The sequence below is a fragment of the Macaca fascicularis genome, chromosome 7 (assembly GCF_037993035.2).
Source record: "Macaca fascicularis isolate 582-1 chromosome 7, T2T-MFA8v1.1".
NCBI lineage: Eukaryota > Metazoa > Chordata > Mammalia > Primates > Cercopithecidae > Macaca > Macaca fascicularis.
In genome coordinates, this window is record NC_088381.1 from 85654192 (window position 1) to 85677794 (window position 23603).

Genomic DNA, 23603 nt, shown 5'->3' on the forward strand with positions numbered 1-23603 from the left:
TAAAATCATCTAGTAGCACATTCTGTAAAACTTTGACAACATGATGTTACTTGGTTATAATATAATCATGTACTTCAATCATTTGAAAAATGGTTGTTTAACTCGAAGGCAGGATTTTAAATGAAAAACAAATGGCCAGAAATACAAAGAACTAGGAATTAGGAGACAACTCTGTTTCTAGGCTCTTCACCAACAAGTTCTTAGCCCCCCATCTCTCTACTTAACCATCATTTAGCAAACACACCATATGAATTGCACGGGTGCCGAGTCTGCTATAAGAATGAATATATTCTCCACAACAATTTACATATTTATTCACCTCTTTCTGCCTCTTTTTCCTTCTTTTTGGAGTTCAAAACTTCTTGAGTCTATAATTAGTAAATGTTATAAAACTGAACATATATATTATATGTGAACTGTTAAAAAACAAAATTTGAGGCTGGGCACAGTGGCTCACACCTGTAATCCCAGCACTCTGGGAGGCCGAGGTGGGTGGATCACCTGAGGTCAGAGGTTCGAGACCAGCCTGGCCAACATGGTAAAACCCCACCTCCACTAAAAATACAAAAATTAGCTGGGTGTGGTGGAGCACACCTGTAGTCCCAGGTACTGGGGAGGCTGGGGCAGGAGAACTGGTTGAACTTGGGAGGTGGAGGTTGCAGTGAGCCAAGATCGCACCACTGTACTCCAGCCTAGGCGACAGAGTGAGACTCCGTCTCAAAAACAAAAACAAACAAAATTTGAACAAATTTAAAGATGTAATCGGCTTTTATTAGCAATTCATGAATCTGGCAGCATCTCAACTGAAAATTTAGAAAAGGTGTTCTGATTAGCTGAGCAGAGGTGGGCTGAAGAGGGTTGAAGAAGCAAAAAGAGAATACAAGACAGACTGGTCATTTCAAAGTTACTTTCCTTATAGAGACAAAATGGAGGAGAGACTTTTTTATCACGCTGGCTCAGGTAAGCCAGGCCCCCTTGACTCCTTGCTGTGTATCTTCTGGATTTTTTGACAACTGGCCTATTTCTAAGTTGTTTGATTATGTGGCAGCTAGCACCAGCAACTCCATTCTGATTTGGCCTGGTCTGTTGGGCCTAGTGCAGGAGTTTAATCTAAAACAATGGCTTCCTATACATTTCATTTAACAACACTAATAAAATACCGCTTTTATTTTATTTTTTACATTGGAGTCCTGCTGTTAAGGAAAAAAAAAAAAAACAGGGAAAAATCATGGTAGAATTGAAAGACCGAAAGCTACTAAAAATTGATACCATTTAATAGTCCTGAATAAGTTGTTTCTAATTATAATTCAGCTACCAATTTCAAGGAGAAATGGAAATTTATAAAGTTGAAATTATGAAATATGATTGCTGGGAAGTACAAAGGGACAAAAATAAAAAAGCTGAATCTATCTTCACTGCCACTACTGCACTTCTACCCTGGACAACTGCAACCAATCCCTCCCAAAGTGGTTGTATCCTGGCCCACCCTACACCCACTTCCTTCTGAAAAACCAATCCACTTTCCTTAGGATAGAGTCCAAACTCCTAAACAAGGCTTACAAAGGCCCTTCAAGATCTGACTCTTGGCGTCTTCTCACCTTTATACCCCAAGCCCCAGTCTCATTACCAGTCATTCTTACCTCTATGCCCCACCCCCGAGTTTCATTACCAGTCATTTTCCCACCACTCTGCTTCAGCTACCCTAGCCTTCTTTCTGGCAGTTCCTGTAAAGAGCAAAGCATATTCTGGCATCAGAGGCTTTGCATTTCTAATTCTCTCTGCTGGCAAAATCCTTTCCCTAGACCTTGGCATGGCTGGCTATTTGTCATTCAGATGGCTGCTCAAATGTCACTTCTTCAGAGACCTTTCCTATCTTTCTTAGTTCGTTTCCTTCTGCTTATAAAATGATTTCTAAAACTAGGTAATTTATAAAGAAAAGTAATTTATTGTCTACAGTTTTGGAGGCTGGGAAGTCTAAGACTGACGGACCACATCTGGTGTCAGGAGGCAGCGCTGCTAAGTATCACGTGGTCAGGGGGCTGAGCAGGCTCACGTGTTGTCAAGTCTCTCCTTAAAAAGCCACCAGTTCTACCTCCATGATAACCCATTAACCCATGAATAGATTAATCCACTCATGAAGACAGAACCCTCAAGATCCAACCACATCTTAAAGACTCTACCTCTCAGTACTGCCACATTGGGGATTAAATTTCAACATGAGTTATGGAGCGGACAGATATTCACACCATAGCACTACCTATCTAATATAGCCCATCACGTCCTGGTCAAAATCGATCCCACCATTCTGCTTGATTTTCCTCATATAACCCATCCCTATCTGATAATTTTGTGTATGTCTCCCCGAAATCACTATCTTGTTCACTGTTGTCTCCCCAAGGACTAGAACTGTGGCCAGTAAACACTTGCTAGATGAATATAAAGTGCTTAATAAACATGCCTTGATCAGTTTATCTCGCATTTTCTCCACGCCCCCTCTCCATTCATTCACAGGAACCCGCCAACGTTGCTATCCTTTCAGGAAAGTCCTTGGCCCGGCATCGCCATCCCAAAGACAGGCCCTTCTCCCACTCTAGGGGAGGCATTGGCAGCCTGGAAGCTACCGGGGTCTCAGGGACCAACAGCCGCGCCAAGACCGGGTACTTGCGTCTGAGAAGCGTTGAACAGGGGCGGAGAGACAGGGCACCCCTTTGTTTGCTTCCTGGAGCCTGCCGCCCTCCCAGCCTTAAGCCCTGAACCAGTCCCTCATTTGGCCGCACTCGTGCCTCCCCTGCTGCCAGCTCAGCGGCCGCTCCCGGTTACCTGCTTGGGATCTGGCTCAGGCGAACACTCTTCACACCGCCATTCGAGGGAACACAAATGCTCCCTCTGGGCCACCGTAGTTCACAGAAAGTACAAGCTGGCCCCTCCCGCCGCATGCGCAGAGCCCGCGTTCGGCGTATAGTGTCTCTTAGCAACGGCTTTGAGTCCCTCCGCCAGGGGCGGAGCCTCGGAAGCCACCACGGGGAAGCTGTAGGGGGAAGTGAGTGAGACCAATCGGAGACGAATCTCTGCTTCGTTCGGCACGCCTCCCTTAACTGTCGCGAATGCAGAGGCAACTTTACGGCAGGCAGAGGGTGGGGGCTGCTGGGGGTAAGGAGGAGAGAAGGAAGCAAGCAACCAACCAAGTCGCCCCCACTCCCCCCACCCCCACCCATCCCGGACCTGGTTTACGGCTCCAGGCTCAGGCTCCACTGCGGCCGCTGATTGGTTGCTGAAGGCTTGGTCCCATCCCAGTGACCCCAAAGTGCTGGAGGGAGGGGGCGGGGGTGGCCCAGTGCAAAGTGCATCTCGAAAGCCCCCTGTCCGGAGACCCCACGACTGGCACTTCGGGCCCCGTATGACCTGGGACCTCGCCGTCCCGAGACCTCCTGGGTCCTTCCGTAGCTGGAAGCCTCCGGCCCGGAGCGCGGCAGCCCCCTGCTCCGAGCCCTGGACCGGGACTGCCCCCCCACCCGAGCCGGGACTTCCTCCCTGCCTCCCTGCACCCCTGCCCCAAGGCTGCCCGGCGGCCGGGATCGCCACCTCCTGCCTGCTCGTCTGTTCGGATGCTCGCCGGGCTGGGGCCGTGAGGCACCGAGGAGGTTCAGGAACGCCAGGGTCCGGCCCTGCCTGGGGTATTTCTTCTATGGAGAAGTTGGTGAGTGTAGAGGAGGCTGAAAGGAGGAAGAGAAGCAGCAGCTGAGGAGACAGGTAAAGTCCTTTACCTCTCCCGAAGGGAAGAGGGCTGGCTGAGGAAGGAGGGAGGAAAATCTCTGCTTTTTCTTGCCTGCTCTTGCCACTCTCCAGCCCCTTTCCTGAGTTCCCCCTTCTTCAGAGCCCCCTCCTCCTCACCCCTGAGGCACTACACCACTCACTGGTTTCTGTTTTTCTAGGTTTGAGCTGGCTGAAGAGGACGCGAAAGCAGGAACGGGTCTGCCCACCTATCAGAGAAGCAGAAGGCACAGTGCCTCTGACCAGCATCGTCTATAAAGGTAATGAGCCAGCCCTCCCCTCCCCCACTGTTTATTCCTGGCCCCTACCTCATTAAGCAGTGGTTTATTTTCAGGGTGGTTGCCTGGGAATGCAACCTTTTCTAGCCCCCCCACCCCCAGTTTCCCAGGAAAAATAAAAACATTACCCGTGCCTGATCCTTAACATTTTATAACTTCTCTACTCAGGAACGTATTTTCCCACTTTCTCTCTGTACAGTGTGTTTCTGTGTTTTTCATTATCTTTTGGTACACTGTGCCATTTACTCTGCTCTGAGGCTTTGAGACCTTTTTGTAGCTACCCTCCCTTCCTTACTCTCATAGGAATTCCTCAATTCCTTGTTAATTGCTTGTTAATTCTGAACCACTTTCGTTTTTAATTAAACCACAATTTACTGTTTTCCCCCTTATTCTTTCCTATCACCTTTCTTCTACCAGCATCAGAAAAATCTTTTGAGTTATCGAACTGACATCGATTTGGTAGAGAAAGGTAAATTATTGGCCTGAGATTTATGAGTTTCAGAAAATAATTTGATTTTATTTCCTACTAGAAAGCCAACCTGTGTACCTTAAGAGTGTGAATGGTATGAAGGCAACATTATTACCCTGAAGCACTTAGGCGTAATTAACTCTTTGGGCTTTCTGTGTGTTTGTGTGTGACAAATGTGGATGGGCTTTGAAACTTATAAAGATACAAACAATGTTTGTTACACCTCAGATTTTCTAGAAGAGCTTTTAAAAATTTACACAATATCTTATTAATCATTTGACTCAGGATTTTAAAAACAAAGGAACCTTTTGGTGTGTTTACATATCTGGGTCTTAATTTTAGCACTCTATAAAAAAGATTTCTCTTTCTAAAACCTTTACATAGAGTTTGCTAGATTGAAATTTAGGCATCCAATTCATGTGATCACATTTCTTCTGCCATATTTTGTTGTTGCTTCTGAATATGCACTGAAAGTAAACTTAGGACATTAGTGTAATTCCTAAAAAGGGGATATAAGCATGAAAATTATACAAGGTTTAATTCCAAAATTAGCCAAATGAATGACTTTTCTAACGTCCAGTAGCAAAAGTATAAAGTGACTTGTTAATCTGAGTTATTTTAATATCCCAGATTGTTTAGGGAATTTTTGTTACAAGGAAGTACTTAAAATAGCAGAAGTTAATATTTTTGATTTCCTATGTTCCACTGGACTTTCTGCCTTCCACAAAAAGAAATTAGCATCTTTACTGATTCTGTTAATTCTCAAGACATAGCTAAAGACGTTTTTAAGGGGATCTGCGGTATACATATTCTTGAGACATGGAACTGCATGCTAAAAGAAGAGATTCTAGGGAATAGGATTTAGAATCAGTATCTACCAATGACTGTTCCCTGATGAATACTTAGGGCAGCTTTTGTATGTATATGTGGGGAATCAGGAGTACTTGACTATGTCATTTCAGTAAAAGCTAAGCAGAAATCTTTAAAGGCTAATTTTTATTATGTAAGTATGGAAGTTGCCAGGGAGATGGCCTAATGATTACTTCAGAACTTTTAAAAAATGCTAAAATATTTGAAGCATGTTTTAAAGATCAAAATGAAGTACTGTGTTTTGTATTCAAGCCTCTCAGTTAAATATTTTTTCAGCTTTAGATTTAACTCTAGGATGCTTTCATTTCTAAGAAGTAGTTTCACCTGAGATGGTAAGGGAGGGAGTCTGTGGCTATTCCAGTATATAAGGTAAGAGAGGAGAGGGCTTTACTCTGACTCTCAGCCAGTTCATTCTCATTGCTTAAATAGTATTGGATCATCTCATCTTTTAATGGTTTTTCTAAGATTAGGGAATATATATAAATTGTCAACATCTGTCATGTTTCTAATATCAGAATGATTGAGAGAGTTTTGTCTAGATTATACCAGACATTTAGAATATTTAATTTGGGTATTTATTTACCAACATGGCTAGTTAGGTAGCTTACATTTTTTAACCTGGCAGTTAGCTTTGTATTAATTCTATTGCCAATCATGTGGCTTTAAAAAAGTCCAATTTATTTGGTCACCAAATATAGATTTATAATCATGTAGTGCGAATAATTGATTTTAATTGAAGATATACAACGATGCATCTTTAGTATACTGTGGCCAGTACTTACATTCTTTACACATAAAGTGATGTCATTTACAATTATTTAATACTGTGACGCATACAATATTTCTTTAATTCGTTCATGTTTAGCTTTGGTGACACAGAGATACACCTCATCCCTAAAAGGTCTAAAGCCAGATATCATTTATATTGGCATATCTGTTACCTGACTTGCAGCCTTCCATTTCATAATCAACTGAATGCACTTCGTATGTAGGATGATTGTCTGCTTTCTTGCAAACTTTCTAGGAACTGACACAGGCTGCAAAGATGGTGTTGGCAGACCTGGGTTAATAGGATAATATTGACAGGACCTCATTGTTATAATACTTGTGATTTAAGCTTTGAGTTGGGTCTGGATAAGTGAATTCTAAAATTTCTTCTGTTGCTTCATCCACACTTCATGAAAGTTACTGGTTTCTCTGCTGGAATTTATGTGAGTCATGGATAAGTTGTGCATGGTAATAAACCCTTATGTTATATGGAGGCCCAGTAATTTGGAGGAAATACTAATGCCTTTATTTGTTTTGGAACATAACCACTATGCTATATTTTGTTGAGTGTTACTGAAATAACACTTCTACTTTATTTTGGGTTCCAGGCTCCTGATCCTATCAGCAGAGCTTGTGAACAGGCGTCTCAGCCATGTTCTCCATTTTGGTAGGGCCGTGTAGTGTTTTCACATCCGTCTTCCCTCTTAGATCTTGTGAATGTGAACCATTGAAGGATTTTTTTTTTCCTCAGACCCAGTGTCATTGGAGTTGCTGATTGCATTTATTTTCTTAGCAGCGTGTATTTTTGTTTACTTTGCAAAGAAATGCTTATTTCTTTCTTTGAGCAGCAAGCCAATATCTTGTTTCTAAGTTTATGTGACATTGGAAAGCACAGTTCAGTTTACATCACTTAATCAAAACTGTGGACTTTTAATGATAATAATATGCAAAAAGTCATTAATGTCTAATCATTTATGCTGAAGGAAATTTGGGAAATATGGTCAAATTTGGTGAAGGTTTTGTAACTTTGGACAGGTCTTAAGCATATTTTGTTTTATGTTTATTTTATTCTTCACTCTGTTCTATCAGTATAGACTTTTAACTGTGTGAAGCAAGAAGTTTTGGGTTTAAATGAACTACACTTGACATCTATGTGGAAATTAGATGGTAATGTATTTGAATTTCTAAATTAGTAGTTTTTAATATGGTCAGTAGTACTAAAGCTTGGAGCCTAGATTGTTTTATTTTGACCCCGAGTGGAAAAGAAAGTCTTCCTTGTTTGTATGCTTTTTTTTTCCTTCTGATTGAAGCCTAGAATAGAATTTCTAAAGATCATACCCTCAGAGTATCAGTAGCTCCTGAGTCCACAAAAGCTTAACTGAACATACATAACTTAGAAAATTACCTCCTGGCTGGGCACAATGGCTCACACCTGTAATCCCAGCACTTTGGGAGGCTAAGGCGGTGGATCAGGAGGTCAAGAGATTGAGATCATCCTGGCCAACATGGTGAAACCCCATCTCTACTAAAAACACAAGAATTAGCCGGGCGTGGTGGCTCGCACCTGTAGTCCCAGCTACTCGGGAGGCTGAGACAGGAGAATCGCTTGAACCCTGAAGGCAGAGGTTGCAGTGAGCCAGGATCATACCACTGCACTCCAGCCTGGCGATAGAGCGAGCCTCCGTCTCAAAAAAAAAAAAAAAAAAAAAAAACCAGAAAATTACTTCCTTTGCTATATTCGTTTTTTATTTTATAGGTGACTTCCGTGAGCTATCCGTTTTTTAGTAAACTCCCTGAGGGAAAATAGACTTTCTTCTATTCTCATCTCTGGACTTCCTCTGTCGTTTTTTAATAGACATCTTTCCCACTGGATATTGTGTTTGCTTTTCAGCTCCATGGTCTTGTCTTCATTTATACACATGTGACTAGCCCTACTCTGTCAGGCGCAGCTCTCATAAAGTAATACCAAGAGGAAATTACTTGTTCATGCTTTTGACTATTTGGGGGTCTTTTATAATAAATTATTGTCTGTCACAATTCAAAGCAGTGCACTGACAGGGATCATGTGTGCATGACTTGTGTGTATGTTTTTTTCTGGTAAACACTGATGCACTAGTACATGCAGGGAGTACTTTTTTGGTTTAAACCTGTGGTTATTGTTTATAGCACTTGGTATTTTCAGAAAAGAGAAAAATAATCTTAGAATGTCTGGGATTTTTAAAAATTCATTTTAAGTATGCAGAACTCTATTGTAATACCACCTGGAGGTGCTACCTGTGGCCAGACCCTATCACTGTGCCAAGTACTTGTGAAGCATTCCGTAGATATTTGTTTGTTTGACTGAAGGAGCTCGTATGGAATTATCACAAGTTGCTACCGCCTGTGCATCTTTCTTGTGGGGAGAAATAGTTTCGCCACTTCATCTTCTACCACCAGGCCTTCTCTTGATATTATTAATAAATTAACACCATTTCCTATTCTGCTCAGCTCTCATGCCCTCTTCCCTGTCACCTCCAGCTGCCTCCGTGGATGTGGAGATGGGTAGTTGGAAGCCAGCAACAACCACAGGAATTCTTACAGGCTTGAAGCTATATTGGGTCATTTTAACTTCTTATGGGAAGCAAGGGGTGCTGAGGACACACTTAGAAGTGAGAAGTCCAGTAATGTTCACTCTTGAAATGTAGACGTAGCTCATGTGAAAAGTGGTAGCATATTCATTTGTGGCAATGTGTGAGGCTCATCATTGGAGATGTTGATTTGCATTTTAAAATAAAATTTATTATAGGAAAGCTTTGGATTTACAGAAAAATTACAAAGGCAGTACAGAGTTCCTAGATGCTCGACACTCAGTTTCTCATATTAACGTCTTGTATTAACATATATGTTTGTCACCACCTTGAGGAGGGACTATCTATACAAATTATTTGGAATTCTGAACAACAGATGTGTTTCTCCCCCTCTTTATTTATCCAATCAGTTATTTGTATCAGTGTGAACTCTTGGTATCTGCTTTGTACTTTGTCATTTGGTACTATTTTAAGTATTGCTCCAGTTGTTCCCTTTTTGGCTATTGAGGGATCTTTCAGTTGGCTCCTGTGTCCCTTTGACTTCCCCCATCGTGGTGTCTTTCTTTGAGCACCTCCTTGCTTTCTGGCACTGTGCGATGTTCCAGTCTTGGAATCAGCCATTTGTATAAGGATCTTTTTGCATGTTTCACAGCTTGTTTCGTAGGATTTGTTCTGATCCTGTCTGCCTCATTTATTTAGAAATAATAATAGAATTTTAAAACAAATCTTATTTCCAAGAGCAAGTTGGCAAACTCTTTACCTTCCTTGAAGAAGTTTGACAAGGAAAAGTAGATGAGAATAGAGGAAAAGAGAGAAGTGGATATACCAATTTGGATTGGTTGAAAATTCTGGTGTGCAGCTGGCAGGACATACAACTGCCACATGCCAGGTTGCTAAGTGGTCTGACCTTTTCTTGTCTGAAGGTTTAAGTGATGCTCACCCACCATCGGGGGATGGGGTAGTAGTTCTCCCAATACGTAATTCCTTGAGTTTTGTGTGGAAGTCACTTTGTCTTTAACCTTGATGGAATTAACAGAGCTGAAATTTAATTGACAAGAAGAATGATCCCTTTTCTTTTAGTTGTAGAGAGAGTTTATTCGGAATTCGCATGGGGAACCTGGCAAGGCTGTTGTTAATGTTTTATCTAGTTTGGTGTATGCATAGAGGAATAACAATTTCAAAGTGATTGACTTGATGCCTTTAGGGCATGTGAAGAAAAAGCATTTAAAGACACAGTCTCCTTTTAGTTGTCACAGATTTTATTTTAACCCAGGCCACCTACTATATTTAATGCACACATATTCTCATTTAAGTCCTGTTTAGAAAGTGCAGGTGACTAATGGTGTCAGTTAAAAAGTAATTCAGATAAAGCAAGTCTGAAACTATATTCTCAGTAGAGGAAAATGAAGAATCTATGTTTGCATCTAAATTCCAAATATGTGATTTATTATTTTTTTTATTTGCTCTTTTTCAAATAGCTGCATTTTGGGGGAAAAATCCTGAAACTAAATTATTTCTTACAGAAAATAACAAGATTATTTTCTTACAGAAATAATAATCTTGTTATTTTCTGTAAGAGTTGATCTGAGTTCTTTCTCTGCTCTACAGATTTATTGTAAAGCCCTGAAGTTTAAATTCATCAAAAGATAGACTGTGCAGACAGCTATGATTATTATTTTAAGGAATTTTCCTATGATTGTTATTTTTATTTGTTTTTAGGTCAAGAAGGCTTTTTTGCTCTGCAAGCTGGACATATTTTGAAGCCCCTCCCCACGATGCTGTATGTGCACAATGGTTATTAGGCAATCCATACATCAGGAGAAGGGACACTCTTCCATAAGGTGAGTTGACTCAGGGTCATTGATCATCTGTGTTGTTCTGGGGGAAAACTCATTTAACTTTTTTACTTCTCTCTTAAATCGGTTAATGTGTACTAAATACACCACTCACTAAAGAAAACCCAGGTTTGTTTTCATATTGTTTCAGTCTTTTTCTTGTGTGGTAGACCTCATTTTAAGTGCCAACATAATCACTTCATTAAAAAGAAAATCTGTTAAGGATGATTGTGAGCATAGTAAGTTTCCATTAGTTCCTTCAGATGGTCTTCAGCATTTTCTGTTATAACTGAGAATAAGCAAAAACCTATTCTGAAAGGATTCTCGTTTTAAAATTTCTGAGAAGGGACAATTTTTGTGAAGGAATTGAGAGAAGAAATAAGAGACAATCTTGTGGTGGGGCGCGGTGGCTCAAGCCTGTAATCCCAGCACTTTGGGAGTGCACATCACGAGGTCAGGAGATCAAGACCATCCTGGCTAACATGGTGAAAACCCGTCTCTACTAAAAATACAAAAAAATTAGCCGGGTGTGATGGCGGGCACCTGTAGTCCCAGCTACTTGGGAGGCTGAGGCAGGAGAATGGCTTGAACCTGGGAGGCGGAGCTTGCAATGAGCCGAGATTGCACCACTGCACTCCAGCTGGGGGACAGAGCAAGACTCTGTCTCAAAAAAAAAAAAAAAAAAAAAAAGGAGGCAATCTTCTCTGAGGAAATAGCTATTTGTAGAAGTAGCTTGATATTTTTAAAGTTGAGCACTTAGTCATGATACTTATGAGTAGGTAATGACACCATTTCCTATGTATAAAACAACATAGGATATTTGTATTCTTAAGTTGTAACGATTTAACTTAAGTTAGCCCTAAGTTTACCTTTATACAGTCTATAATAAGTTTTGCAAGATAAATGATTGTTGGTAGCAAGATTATCCTGAGATGTCTAACCTACATATGAGAACAGAAATGTCTTTAAAGGGCTTTATCACACTTGAAAAAATTTTTAGAAACAGAGGCTGCTAGTTAAGAGATGAGTCTAATCTATTCCTTCCAGTTAGCACACCTGGAGTTGCTTTCCAGAAGCTTGTTAGTTTAGTTTGCTGTATGTAGTTAAAAACTTAAAAACACACTAAAAATGTTTTTGTATACACGCGTAAGATGCAACTTTTTACCATTTCACTTTGGACTGTTCCTGTTTCCATAAAGGAGGTCTCATTTTACTTTCTTTAATTTTTGAGGCAGGGTCTTGCTCTGTATCCCAGGCTGGAGTGCAGTGGCACAATCACAGCTCACTGCAGCTTCGATCCAGGCTCAAGTGATCCTCTTGCTTCTACCCGAGTAGCTGGGACTACAGGTGCACACTACTATGCCTGGCTAATTTTTTTATTTTGTATTTTTTTTGTAGAAACAGGGTCTCACTGTGTTGTCCAGGTTGGTCTCGAACTCCTGGGTTCAAGTGATCCCTTCTGCCTTGGCCTCCCAAGGTGCTGGGATTACAGACGTGAGCCACTGTGCCTGGCCAGATATTTCATTCTATATTCGGTTTTAGTACAGTCCTCTTTTCTGAACTATTAGAGAGTATGAGAATTCACTGTACTACTTTTCCTTTCAGTAATTTTATCATGTGGTTAATCACCAGATTGTTTAGATTCTTTTTTTGTTTTGTTTTTTTGTGATAGAATTTCACTCTGTTGCCCAGGCTGGAATGCAGTGGTACAATCTCAGCTCACTGAAACCTCCACCTGCCGGGTTCAAGCAATTCTTGTGCCTCAGCCACTCAAATAGCTGGGATTACAGGCATGTGCCACCACACCCAGCTAATTTTTGTGTTTTTGGTAGAGACGGGGTTTCACCATGTTGGCCAGGCTGGTCTCGAACTCCTGGCCTCAAGTGAGCCGCCTGCCTTGGCCTCCTAGAGTGCTAGGATTATAGGAGTGAGCCACTGTGCCTGGCCTGATTGTTTAGATTCTTAAGGTTTTAAAATATATTGTATCATCTTGCTAGTTTGTTTTTTTGTGGGTTTTTTTTTTTTTTTTGAGATGGGGTCTTGCTCTGTGGTCCAGACTGGAGTGCAGTGGTGCTGTCATGGCTCACTGCAGCTTTGATCTCCTGGGTTCAGGTAATCCTCCCACCTCAGCTTCCTGAGTTGCTGGGACTATAGGTGTGCACCACCACACCCGGCTAGTAGTATGCACTGTCATTAGTAAGGTTTACTGATTTAGCAAATGGAATGTTCTATAATATTTAATGGACACAGTATCAGGAACCAGCTATTCTAAATTTTACATTTTCTACCTTCTCTTCTTAAAGGCTGTTCCCCGTGACCTAATGAATCCTTTGTAAAAAGTGGACTCAGCTAGGATGTTACACCATCATTGTCGAAGGAACCCTGAACTCCAGGAAGAGTTGCAGATTCAGGCTGCGGTGGCTGCTGGAGATGTCCACACAGTGCGAAAGATGTTAGAACAAGGCTATTCTCCAAATGGCCGAGATGCTAATGGCTGGACTCTGCTTCATTTCTCTGCAGCAAGAGGAAAGGAAAGATGTGTTCGGGTTTTTCTAGAACACGGAGGTGAGTTTTGTAGAAGCAAATCTTTTTCCCCAAGGAGAAGCATAAATTATTTTTGTTTAAAATGTGTCTATGTGTAATTTTTAATGCTTCTTTTCTGTTAATACTCAACATTTTATTCTCTCTCCTTTGTGAAGATTTGCTATAAGTGTGCCTTTTTGTTTAAAACCAGATTGTTTAAAAGATCAGTTTTATGAATGGATTATTTTCGCTGAAACTGTAGTTTCTGTACAGCCAGGTTTGCCCAGGTTATTTCAGCTAAGCAACCTTTCTTCAGGTTGTCCAGTTGCTTTTGTTTCAGAAGCAGAAGTGGCTGTGGTATACTCATAATTAGAGAATTACACAAGTTTCCCCTGTTGATTATTGCTCAAGCATATAGACCGAGCACCAGTCCTTTAAACATCATGGCCTAATGATGTTTAAATCCTTATCTTTTTCTTTTAGATGCTTTCCTTTGTTATTTTAGAGCACTTGTTTTTTCCAGAAACTGTACATAGTTTGTAGGTATACTGTAAGAAGATTGGTTATCTGAGATCTAATTTTGTATAAATATATGCAATTGGAAACTATATTTGACATATTAATGTTTTTGCTTCAAAAAACTGTCCATTCCCATGGTTTTTAAACCAATAATTGTCCAAAACTACTTTCTCCAGTTGAATTTCAACCTACTTTATTTTCCTAGAGATGGATTTTATATATATTTGATCATGTATACCCATATTATCTCTGTAAATTATGGTTGAAAGCAGCTTGGTTGGGGACTCAAATTACATACGTGCCATTCTAGGGCTTTAATTGCTCATTAGAAGTGATTTAGTTTCCTTGCTAAGGTGCACTTTGTTACAAAACTAGCCAAACTTACTTGCATTTTGAGGTGCAGAAAAATGTTGGAAGTTCTAGAATTCTTATGAGGGTCATGTGAATAATATGAATACAAAGGCTAACAGGATGGACTGATTGCAAGGCGTGCTAACACTGAGACTAGGAGTAGCCGTATGGCCCAGGGGCCTTGAAATGGGAACTATATGCCTGAAATAGTTGACCATTGTCAGAACCCAGAAATTCTCTGGCCTGTGCCTACTTTGTAGCTTGTCTTCCATGTAATTTCACCTTATAACACAAAAACCTCAGTTCTGAAGTTGATGAAAGGGAAATAGAAGTGGAATGCCAGGAAAAAGATATGTAAAAAGTAAAAGGTGGGTGTAAAGTCAGAACGGTTAAAATTTTATGCAGGGTTTCATGACATTAAGACCAAGATCAGGGCTCACAATGTTTATTCCACCTAGTCCTGTTGCTTTTCACTTCTGCCAGCCTCACTTTAAAAAAAAGTTAATAAAAAATATTCTGTTATTCAAGTAATACATGAATATTGTCTCTTTCAAACAAAGCAAATCTTCAGTTAAATTACAAATAAAGCCAAAGTCCCCTTTGACTAACCCTAATCCTTGTCCGTCTGCCTCTGTGTGGATGTAACTGGGTATACATTTGGTTTAGTGCTTACCCTTCTAGAGTATTTCCTAACACTATTACATGAACTCATAGAAATTCAGTCATATGGCCAGGCACGGTAGCTCACGCCTGTAATCCTAGCACTTTGGGAGGCCAAGGTGAGTGGATCGCCTGAGGTCAGGAGTTCGAGACCCGCCTGGCCAAGGTGGCGAAACCCCATCTCTACTAAAAATAAAAATTCAGGTGGGCATGGTGGCGGGCGCCTGTGATCCCAGTTACTCAGGAGACTGAGGCAGGAGAATCGCTTGAACCTGGTGGGTGGAGGTTGCAGTGAGCCGAGATCATGCCATTGCACTCCTGTCTGGGCAAAACTGTGAAACTCTGTCTCAAAAAAAAAAAAAAAAAAGAAAAATTCTATGGTATTATGTTGTGCGTGGTTTTTGAACATCAATAATATACTGACTGTGTAATTCTACAACTGTTGTTTTTTATACAACTGACTTAAAGACTTTTTAATAACAGGGGTCTGCAAACTTGTTCTGTAAAAGGCCAGATAGTAAACATGTTAGACTTTGTATGCCATACTGGCTTTTGTAACTACCCAGCTCTGCTGTCATAGCATGGAGGCAGCCACAGATAGTATGTAAATTAATGGGTGTGGCAGTGTTCCAATAAAACTTTATCAAAACCAATGTGGGGTGAAAAAAAGAAAAAAACCAGTGAGGGGCTTAGAGGCTGTAGCAGGGGTGTCCAATCTTTTGACTTCCCTGGGCCACATTGGAAGAAGAATTGTCTTGAGCCACGAATAAAATGTACTAACACTAACAATAGCTGATAAGCTTAAAAAAAAAAAGCGAAAAATTATCATAATGTTTCAAGAAAGTTTATGAATTTGTGTTAGGCTGCATTCAAAGCTGTCCTGGGCTGCAGGTTGACCAGCTTGGGCTAAGTTTCTGAATCTTTCTCTCTATATATGTGTATGTATCTGGTTACATGCAGCATAAGGACATTTTGCTCAATCATGGACCCCATTTACAATGGTGGTCCCATAAAATTATAATACCATGTTTTACTGTACGTTTTCTATGGTTAGGTACACAAATGCCATTGTATTACAGTTGCCTACAGTATTCAGTACAGTAACATGCTGTACAGGCTTGTGGCCTAGGAATGGTAGGCTATATGATATAACCTGGGTGTGTAGTACGCTGTGCCATCTAGGTTTGTGTAAGTGCATTTTATGATGTTCACACAAGAGCGAAATCACCTAACAACCTAGTCCTCAGAATGTATCCCTGTTGTTAAGCAGTATATGACTGTATATCTATATATATTTTAATAGCTTTATTGAGATATAATTCAAATGCTATAGAATTCACTCATTTAAAGTGTACAGTTAATGGCTTTTGGCATATTCATAGAGTTGGATATTCATCACCACAGTCAATTTTAAGACATTTTCATTATCCCCAAAGAAACCTTCTATGGGTTCTATTAATACATATTGATTCACTCTTCTTTTCAGCTGCTGAATATAGTATTGATAAGTATGGATATACTATCATTTGTTTATTCTCTTTTATTTTTTGAGAATGGCTGAAATGTTCACAGCAGGAGATTTTGTTTTTTAAAAGGTAGTGCATACATACATGGTTAAAAAGCAAATTAAAGCTGCTATAGACTGATCAATGAGGGGCAAATCTCTAACTTTTAGCCCCAGTCCCTTACTCTTCTTCCTAAAGGCCATCTCTTTCACTGGTTTCTTTTGTACCATCCAGAGATAGTCTATGCATGTAGGCAGAAATATTTTTCCATTTTCTACCTTGTAGCCAGCTCCCTTTTTTAAACGTTCTGTTCCACCTCTTGGTTTTTTCACATGACAGTTAATTTAGTGATAGTTCCTTATCTGCATAGGACTCTGTCTCAGATTCCATCGTATAGATGTGTAATTTATTTACACTTACTTTCTATTGTTGGACATTTTACGTTTTCATTTTTCTGCTACTAGAAACATTACAGAGAATGTCCTTGACTGATCATCTTACATTATGTGAGAGTTTATTTCTTGACTAAGTGCTAGAAGTGCATTTGCCAAGTCAAAACATTTTTTATGGATATTGGCAAGTTGTCCTCCAAAGAGATTGTCATCATTTTATGTCCTTACTGACAGGGCAGGATAGTACCTGTTTACCTGCCTTTGTAGTGATGTACTACCAGATGGTTTTCTCCTTCCTGGTGTGATATGCCTGCCTCTCTCTCTCTTTTTTTTTTTTTTTCTTTGAAAAAATGACATGAGTAACAAACATTGAAAGACTGGGCTTTTTGTCTTATTGATTTGTTGGGATTGTTTATATATTCTCCTTTGTTAACATGTTGCAATATTTTCTCTCTTTTTGTAGTTTGTTTTTCACATTCTTGTTTCTGTTGTTGGGCAAAAGTCTACTTTTTAATGTAGGTGAATTATGGTTTTCTTTAGCCTTATAGTTTGTGCCCTTTGTGTCTTGTTTAGGAAATATACTGCAGGGTCATTATTTGCCTTTATTTTCTTCTAAAATGTTTTATGACATTTAGGTTTTTTATCTGTTCAGAATTGGATTTGGTGTATATGAGGTAGCCTGGTAAAGTTTCACTTTTTTCCCATGAAGATAGCCTAAATCATGCCTTCTTTCTTCATTATCGTGCACTGCTAGGTCAGATATAAGAGTTTCATATATGTGTGGTTCCATTTCTGAGTTTTTATTTAAAACAACAAATATTTTGGATAAGCCCTATATTTGTTTTTATATAGCACCTCCTACCTGATACCCTTTCCCTAGTAGAATAAGAGTTTCAGAGAGTGTTTCACCTAGTGTATTATGAACCAACTTAGAAAAATTAGTAGAAGAAAACATCTACTGCCCCACTTGCTTATGACCACTTGTGGTGCTTAGGTGTGCTCTGTATTTAGTCTAGTCCTGGCTTGTGACCTCTAGACCAGTGTAGCCAAGTGTGTTTAACCTCTGCACTCCCATGGCTCATAGATGTCATCAGCACAGCACAAGCTGTGTTCGTATTCTCACTACGGTGTTCATTCTAGCAAATGACACCACAGCCTCTGATTGCCATGCCAGGAATCTAGAAACCATCCTTGGTACCTTTTCTTTACCTCCAGTATGACTGATGGCTAAGTCTTATAGATTCTGCCTCCTAAAAAGTTGTCAGATCTTTTCACTTTCTTTCCCTGGAGATGCTGCCCCATTCTTGGGCCAGGAAACATTCCTCACCAGGACTGTTACAGTGGTCTCTTCCATCCCTGCTTCCAGTCTTGCCCCCTCCCAACCTGTCTCCAAATAATGTGACCTGTTAAAATGGAAATAAAAATATTTCCTTTTAAAAATCCATAATTGGGCCGGGCGCGGTGGCTCAAGCCTGTAGTCCCAGCACTTTGGGAGGCCGAGACGGGTGGATCACGAGGTCAGGAGATCGGGACCATCCTGGCTAACACGGTGAAACCCCGTCTCTACTAAAAAATACAAAAAACTAGCCGGGCGAGGTGGCGGGCGCCTGTAGTCCCAGCTAGTCGGGAGGCTGAGACCGGAGAATGGCGTAAACCTGGGAGGTGGAGCTTGCAGTGAGCTGAGATCCAGCCACTGCACTCCAGCCTGGGCGACCGAGCGAGACTCCGTCTCAAAAAAAAAAAAAAATCCATAATTGGTTTCCCATTTCTCTTACGATGATATTGAAAGTTTATAATGTGATCCACATGGTCCTGCAATGCCTGGCTCCTCTTACCTTTCCAGCTGCAGCTTTGAGCCACAGCCCCTCTGCGTTCTTGCAGAGTCGCTGAGTGCAAAGGTTTTGGCCTGGGACCCTCTTGGATCACTCTTCTACTCACTCCCCACCCCTGCCCCATCACGTTGCTCTGCCTGCTTCTCTCTCAGCTCTCACTGATCCTTTTCTCAGGGAAACCTTCTCTTACCAGCCAGACCAGGTCACCTAGAATCCTTGTATATATCCCTGCTATGTGATACTATTGTTCCCTGTGTAATGTTATCCTTCTGTTATATGATATTATTGTTCCCTGTACTTTTTATTATTACAGCTGTCATGAGCACAATGAATTGTTTTATAGATCTTTATTTAATGTCTATCTTTGATTAGTCTAAAGCTTCTTGAGGGTAGAACCCGTATCTGTTTTGCTTCCATCAAGAAAGAGAGCGAAAACTAACACCAATTATCTAAAGTAATTGTTCCTCAGTTTTACAGAGACAAGACTAATCTTTGCTTTTATCAAAAAAGATTGGAAATGGGCTGCCTTTTGGTGGGATTAGGAAGTCGCTTGAATACATCATACATCCCTCACCTCCCACAGGGTCTCCCTGTGTCACCCAGGCTGTGCAGTGGCACACCCAGGAGTGCAGTGGCATAATCATAGCTCACCGCAGCCTCTACCTCCTGGGCTCAAGCTGTCCTCCTGCCTCAGCCATACCTGTTACTTGCAAAACAAGGTAGTTTATCTTTCCTTTCCCTTTCCCTTTCCCTTTCCCTTTCCTTTTCCCTTTCCCTTTCCCTTTCCCTTTCCCTTTCCTTTTCCTTTCCTTTTGAGATGGAGTCTCGGTCTGTCACCCAGGCTGGAGTGCAGTGGCGTGATCTTGGCTCACGGCAACCTCCACCTCCCAAGTTCAAGCGATTCTCCTGCCTTAGCCTTCCGAGTAGGTGGGACTACGGGTGTGTGCCACCACACCCGGCTAATTTTTTTTTTTTTTTTTTTTTTTTTTAGTAGAGATGGGGTTTCGTCATGTTGGCTAGGCTAGTCCCGAACTCCTGATCCCAGGTGATCCACCCACCTCAGCCCCCCAAAGTGCTGGAATTACAGGCATGAGCTACCGCACCTGGCCTCAAAACAATGATTTCTTTAAAACTTTGTGAACTCCAGTCAGATTGGCTCTTCCTGTTAGTAGCTTATTTTGTGGTGCATAGTAAACCAAAAGGAAGTCAAAGATCTCAATAGGGAACAGAGTGAGTGGAAAAGCTCATAAGAAACAAGACTTGACTTTTCACTCTCCCTCACCTTCTCACCCTGCTGTGTGTGTGTGTGTGTGTGTAGAGACAGAAAGAAAGAACAAGAATTCATATATGTAGATAGACAAGGTGGCCAGTTGATCCCTTATAAACTATGTATTCAGCAAATATTAATTGAGCGCCTAATAGATGCCAGGCCCAGGGCTGGGCCCCAAGATGCAGAAATGAGCAAATATGGGGCTCTCCTTCTGGTACTTCATCATCTGCTGGGGGATAGAGTTATACCCAACATTTATTGAGGGTTTAGTATATGCCAAATTCCTCACAGCTCTTTTAGGATAGTAAGTATTATCAGTTTTTACATTAAAAATTCTAAGCTGCAGAAGAGTAAGTAATTCACCCAAAGTCATTACTTCATAAGCAGTGGAGCTGGCATTCAAACCATTGTCTTACCTATAATTCTGTATTGCCCCTAAGAAAACAAGGCAGTTCCAAAAGAGTGAATTTAAGTGCCATGTGTAATAAGGTCCTCGCTGTCTGCTGGGGTGGGTGGATGAGTGCAAGGAAGGCTTCCTAGATAAAGCAGGGTTGGAGTGGAAATCTGGAAAGGTGAGGCAAGGATGGAGACTGGAATGATGGAGGTGTGGAATTATTCCAACTCAGGGTACACTACATGTGACAGGTTGAAGGAAAGAAGGAACACTTTTGGTTTTAGGAGCTGAAAAATGTTCAGTAGGATTGGAGCATATCTAGTAATTGTAGGGACATTGGTGAGGTGTCAAAACATTTGACAGAGGAATGGGAGAACAGATTCGTGGTTTAGTAATCTATCTGGTTGTAGTATGTGGACATATCAGAAGGGCGTAAGCCCTAAGGCAAGAAAATTAGCTGGGATGTGAGGTGAGAGTGAAATAAATCAAGAATGACTGAGGTTTTGGCCTGAGGATTAGGAAGATTGTTGTTAATTGAAATAAAGATTAGCAAAGGAACAGGAGTGAAGCTAGCCAGATGCAGTTTATTAAATGGGACATAGGTATCTAATACCAGTCGCTCACCCAACTAGAAATTACTCAAATATATTGATGGGTCACATTTTACTCGTGTTAAATTCAGATACCTGCCTGGTGAAACCATCGACCAGTGATCACACAGAGCCAGCCAAAATCAGAGAAAGAGATTGTCTGTGACCATAGTTTGGGGAAAGCATTGTGACCACAGACAGCCTGGTGGGGAGCGACCACGTGAAGCCACACTTGCTGGCGCTTCTGGAGAAATCCAGTTTTGTTGAGAACATGAGCGAGTTTGAGTTGGGTAACTGACACTACCTATATTCCAAAAGGAAAACACAGTGTGGCTGTCTTTCTAGTTTAATCTAAGCCTGTGCTGTCCATAGCAGGTGTGGTTATTTAAATTTCAGCCAAGTTAATTAAAAAGTTCAGTTCCTCAGACACACTAGCCATGTTTTAAATGTTATGTGTGACAAGTGGCTGCCATATTGGAGAGCACAGTTGTCCTTTGGTGTCTACAGGGGATTGGTTCCAGAACTACCCCCTCAGTGTAACAAAACCACAGATACTCGAGTCCCTGGGAGAAAATGGCATAGTATTTGCATATAACCTACACGTATCTTCCTGTATACTTTAAAATCATCTTTAAACTACTTATAATACCTAACACACTGTAAATGCTGTGTAAGTAGTTATTATACTGTATTGTTTTTTAAAAATGTATTTTTATTGTTGTATTGTTATTTCTAATTTTTTAATCAAATTATTTTTCATCTGTGGTTTGTTGATGCTGTGCTAGGGAACACATGGATATGAAGGACTGACAGTGGAACATTGGCCTGTGCATATAAGTGATATATTCCTGCTTTACTTTCAAGCATCCTGCTTCAAAATGATGAAAACTTAGGGTTTTACAATGGTCCAAAATTATTTGAGTTTTTAAAAACAAATGGGATGCATATAATAGCACATCTGTACAAATCCTGGTAGTCTTTCTGACCAGGTTAGTGTACTGTTAGAATCATAATGGAAGAGTCTCTATTTTAACGGTGGAAATTGTAACAAACTCCTGATTGTCTTCATTTCCCAATTTTGAGTCTTCTAAAAACTCCAAGACCATGCTGGACGTTTCAAGAAAATAATGTTGAAGAGACAATGTCTTAGTGCATTTATTCATCTTCAGATTCAGTGTTTATACAAATTGGCCTGAGGGAAGTTGGCTAAAGATCTAGAAGTTAAGTCTATAGAGCAGATCCCCAGAGGAACCTGAGAAAACCTCTCGATAAAATAGGTAAAATCCTTTTGGTGAAACACAGGGAAAAAAGTGAGAGATAAGGGGGTAATCAAATCCACAGAAGAATGGTGAAAAATACTTTTAGCTTTTCAAAAATGAAAGATTTTGCAAATGATAATTCCAAATGTGGTGAAACTGGCACATTGATGGGAATTTACAAGAGTACATTTGGAAAGCAGTTTAGTAGTATGTATTGAAGTCTTAAAAACAGTAGCTTCTCTTGCCAGTATAGAATTTATATTAACTCTATTCATTTAAATTAAGTTTAGTTAATAATTAGATTAAATACAATTCTTTTAACGTGGCCAGAGGAATCAGTCTTAAAAGCAGGAAATATTTTCTATATAAAAGTTTCACCTTACTAAATGTCATGATGTATTGAAAAAAGCCTATCTTTCATTGTATATAATTTTTCAAATGTAGGCATTCTCAACGCATATAGAGAAGCAATTAAGTAATTAGAGTATGGTTACAGCTACGTATAACTTTTTAAAAATGTGTAGAAGAAAAGCTGAAAGTCTATCATCAATGTTGACAGTAGTTTTTAGGAAATGCTGTTCTCTTACCTTTGAGGAGTTTTGCCACAGACAGTATATTTTTGTCATCATTTCATCTTTTAAACGAAAATAGACAATAATTATGAAATTAAATTGTTGTTGGGCTTATAACATATAAAGATGAAATATATGACAGTAATTGCACAAAGAAAGGAGCTATATTGAAACAGTTTCTGTATACTTCTAGAATCCAGTTAATCCCAAAGTAAAAACAGGAATGAAGTAATAAAGAGAATAATTGAAATCAGTGGAATTGAAAATGGGTAAATGACAGAGAAGATAGATGGAACTGAAAAACAAAAAAGGATTCTTTGAAAAGATCAATTTTATTGATGAATCTTTGTCTAGAATGGTGGGGGGGGGGGGAACAAGAGAAAAGATACATAACCAATATCAAGAGTGGAAGAAAGATTTCCTGTAATACTGGAAATCCTAGCCAGAGCAGTCAAGCAAGAGAAAGGAATAAAAGGCATTCAAATTGGAAAAGAGGAAGTCAAATTGTCCCTCTTTGCTGCTGATACGATCTATGTCTAGAAAACCCTAAAGACTTTACCTAAAAAACTCTTAGATCTGATAAATCAGTAAAGTTGTAGGATACAAAATCAACATACAAAAGTCAGTAGCATTTCTGTATACCAGTAATGAAACAGGCAAAAAAAGAAATCATGAAGGTATTCTCACTCATAATAGCTACAAAAAAAACAAAAAAACAAAAACAAAAAAAAAACCTAGGCATAAATTTAACCAAGAAGATGAGAGATCTCTACAAGGAAAAGTACAAAGCACTGATGAAACAAATTGAAGAGGACACAAACAAATGGAAAGACATCCCATGCTCATGGATTGGAAGAATTAATTTTGTTAAAATGACTCTTCTGTCCAAGGCAATGTGTAGGTTCGAGGCAATTTCTATCAAAATACCAACATCAATTTTTGTGAAATTAGAAACAACAATCCTAAAATTAATAAGGAACCAAAAAAGAGCCTGAATAGCTGAAGCAATCCTGAGCAAAAGGGACAAAGCTGGAGACATCACACTACCTGACTTCAGAATATACTACAAGGCTCTAGTAACCAAAACAGCATGGTATTGACCTAAAAACACAGACCAATGGAACAGAGAATCCAGAAATCTGTGTATTTATAGCAAACTGATTTTCGACAAAGATAAC

The 23603-nt window shown here is 40.1% G+C and overlaps 2 protein-coding genes across 13 annotated transcripts in view; one reads left to right on the forward strand and one right to left on the reverse strand.

The window, feature by feature from the left end:
• LINS1 (lines homolog 1) overlaps positions 1-3236 on the reverse strand; it is a 30919-nt gene extending 27683 nt beyond the window's left edge. For 11 of the 12 annotated variants that reach the window (XR_012415488.1, XR_012415490.1, XR_001492333.4 and 8 more), the window contains exon 1: positions 2821-2888. Coding sequence is in view for 1 of the 12 variants with exons in the window: in XM_073996847.1 (XP_073852948.1) it covers positions 2821-3215 (395 nt within the window). In the remaining 11 variants the exon portion in view is untranslated. Of the gene's footprint in view, positions 1-2820 lie in introns of all 12 variants that reach the window. The other variant, XM_073996847.1, reaches the window with a different exon arrangement.
• Positions 3237-3309: 73 nt separating this feature from the next.
• Positions 3310-23603, forward strand: part of ASB7 (ankyrin repeat and SOCS box containing 7) — a 49501-nt gene continuing 29207 nt past the window's right edge. Inside the window, exons 1-4 of the mRNA XM_005560609.4 lie at positions 3310-3750; positions 3933-4031; positions 10443-10564; positions 12862-13123. Of these exons, the coding sequence (XP_005560666.1) occupies positions 12913-13123 (211 nt within the window). The 5' untranslated portion in view covers positions 3310-3750; positions 3933-4031; positions 10443-10564; positions 12862-12912. The remainder of the gene's footprint in view (positions 3751-3932; positions 4032-10442; positions 10565-12861; positions 13124-23603) is intronic.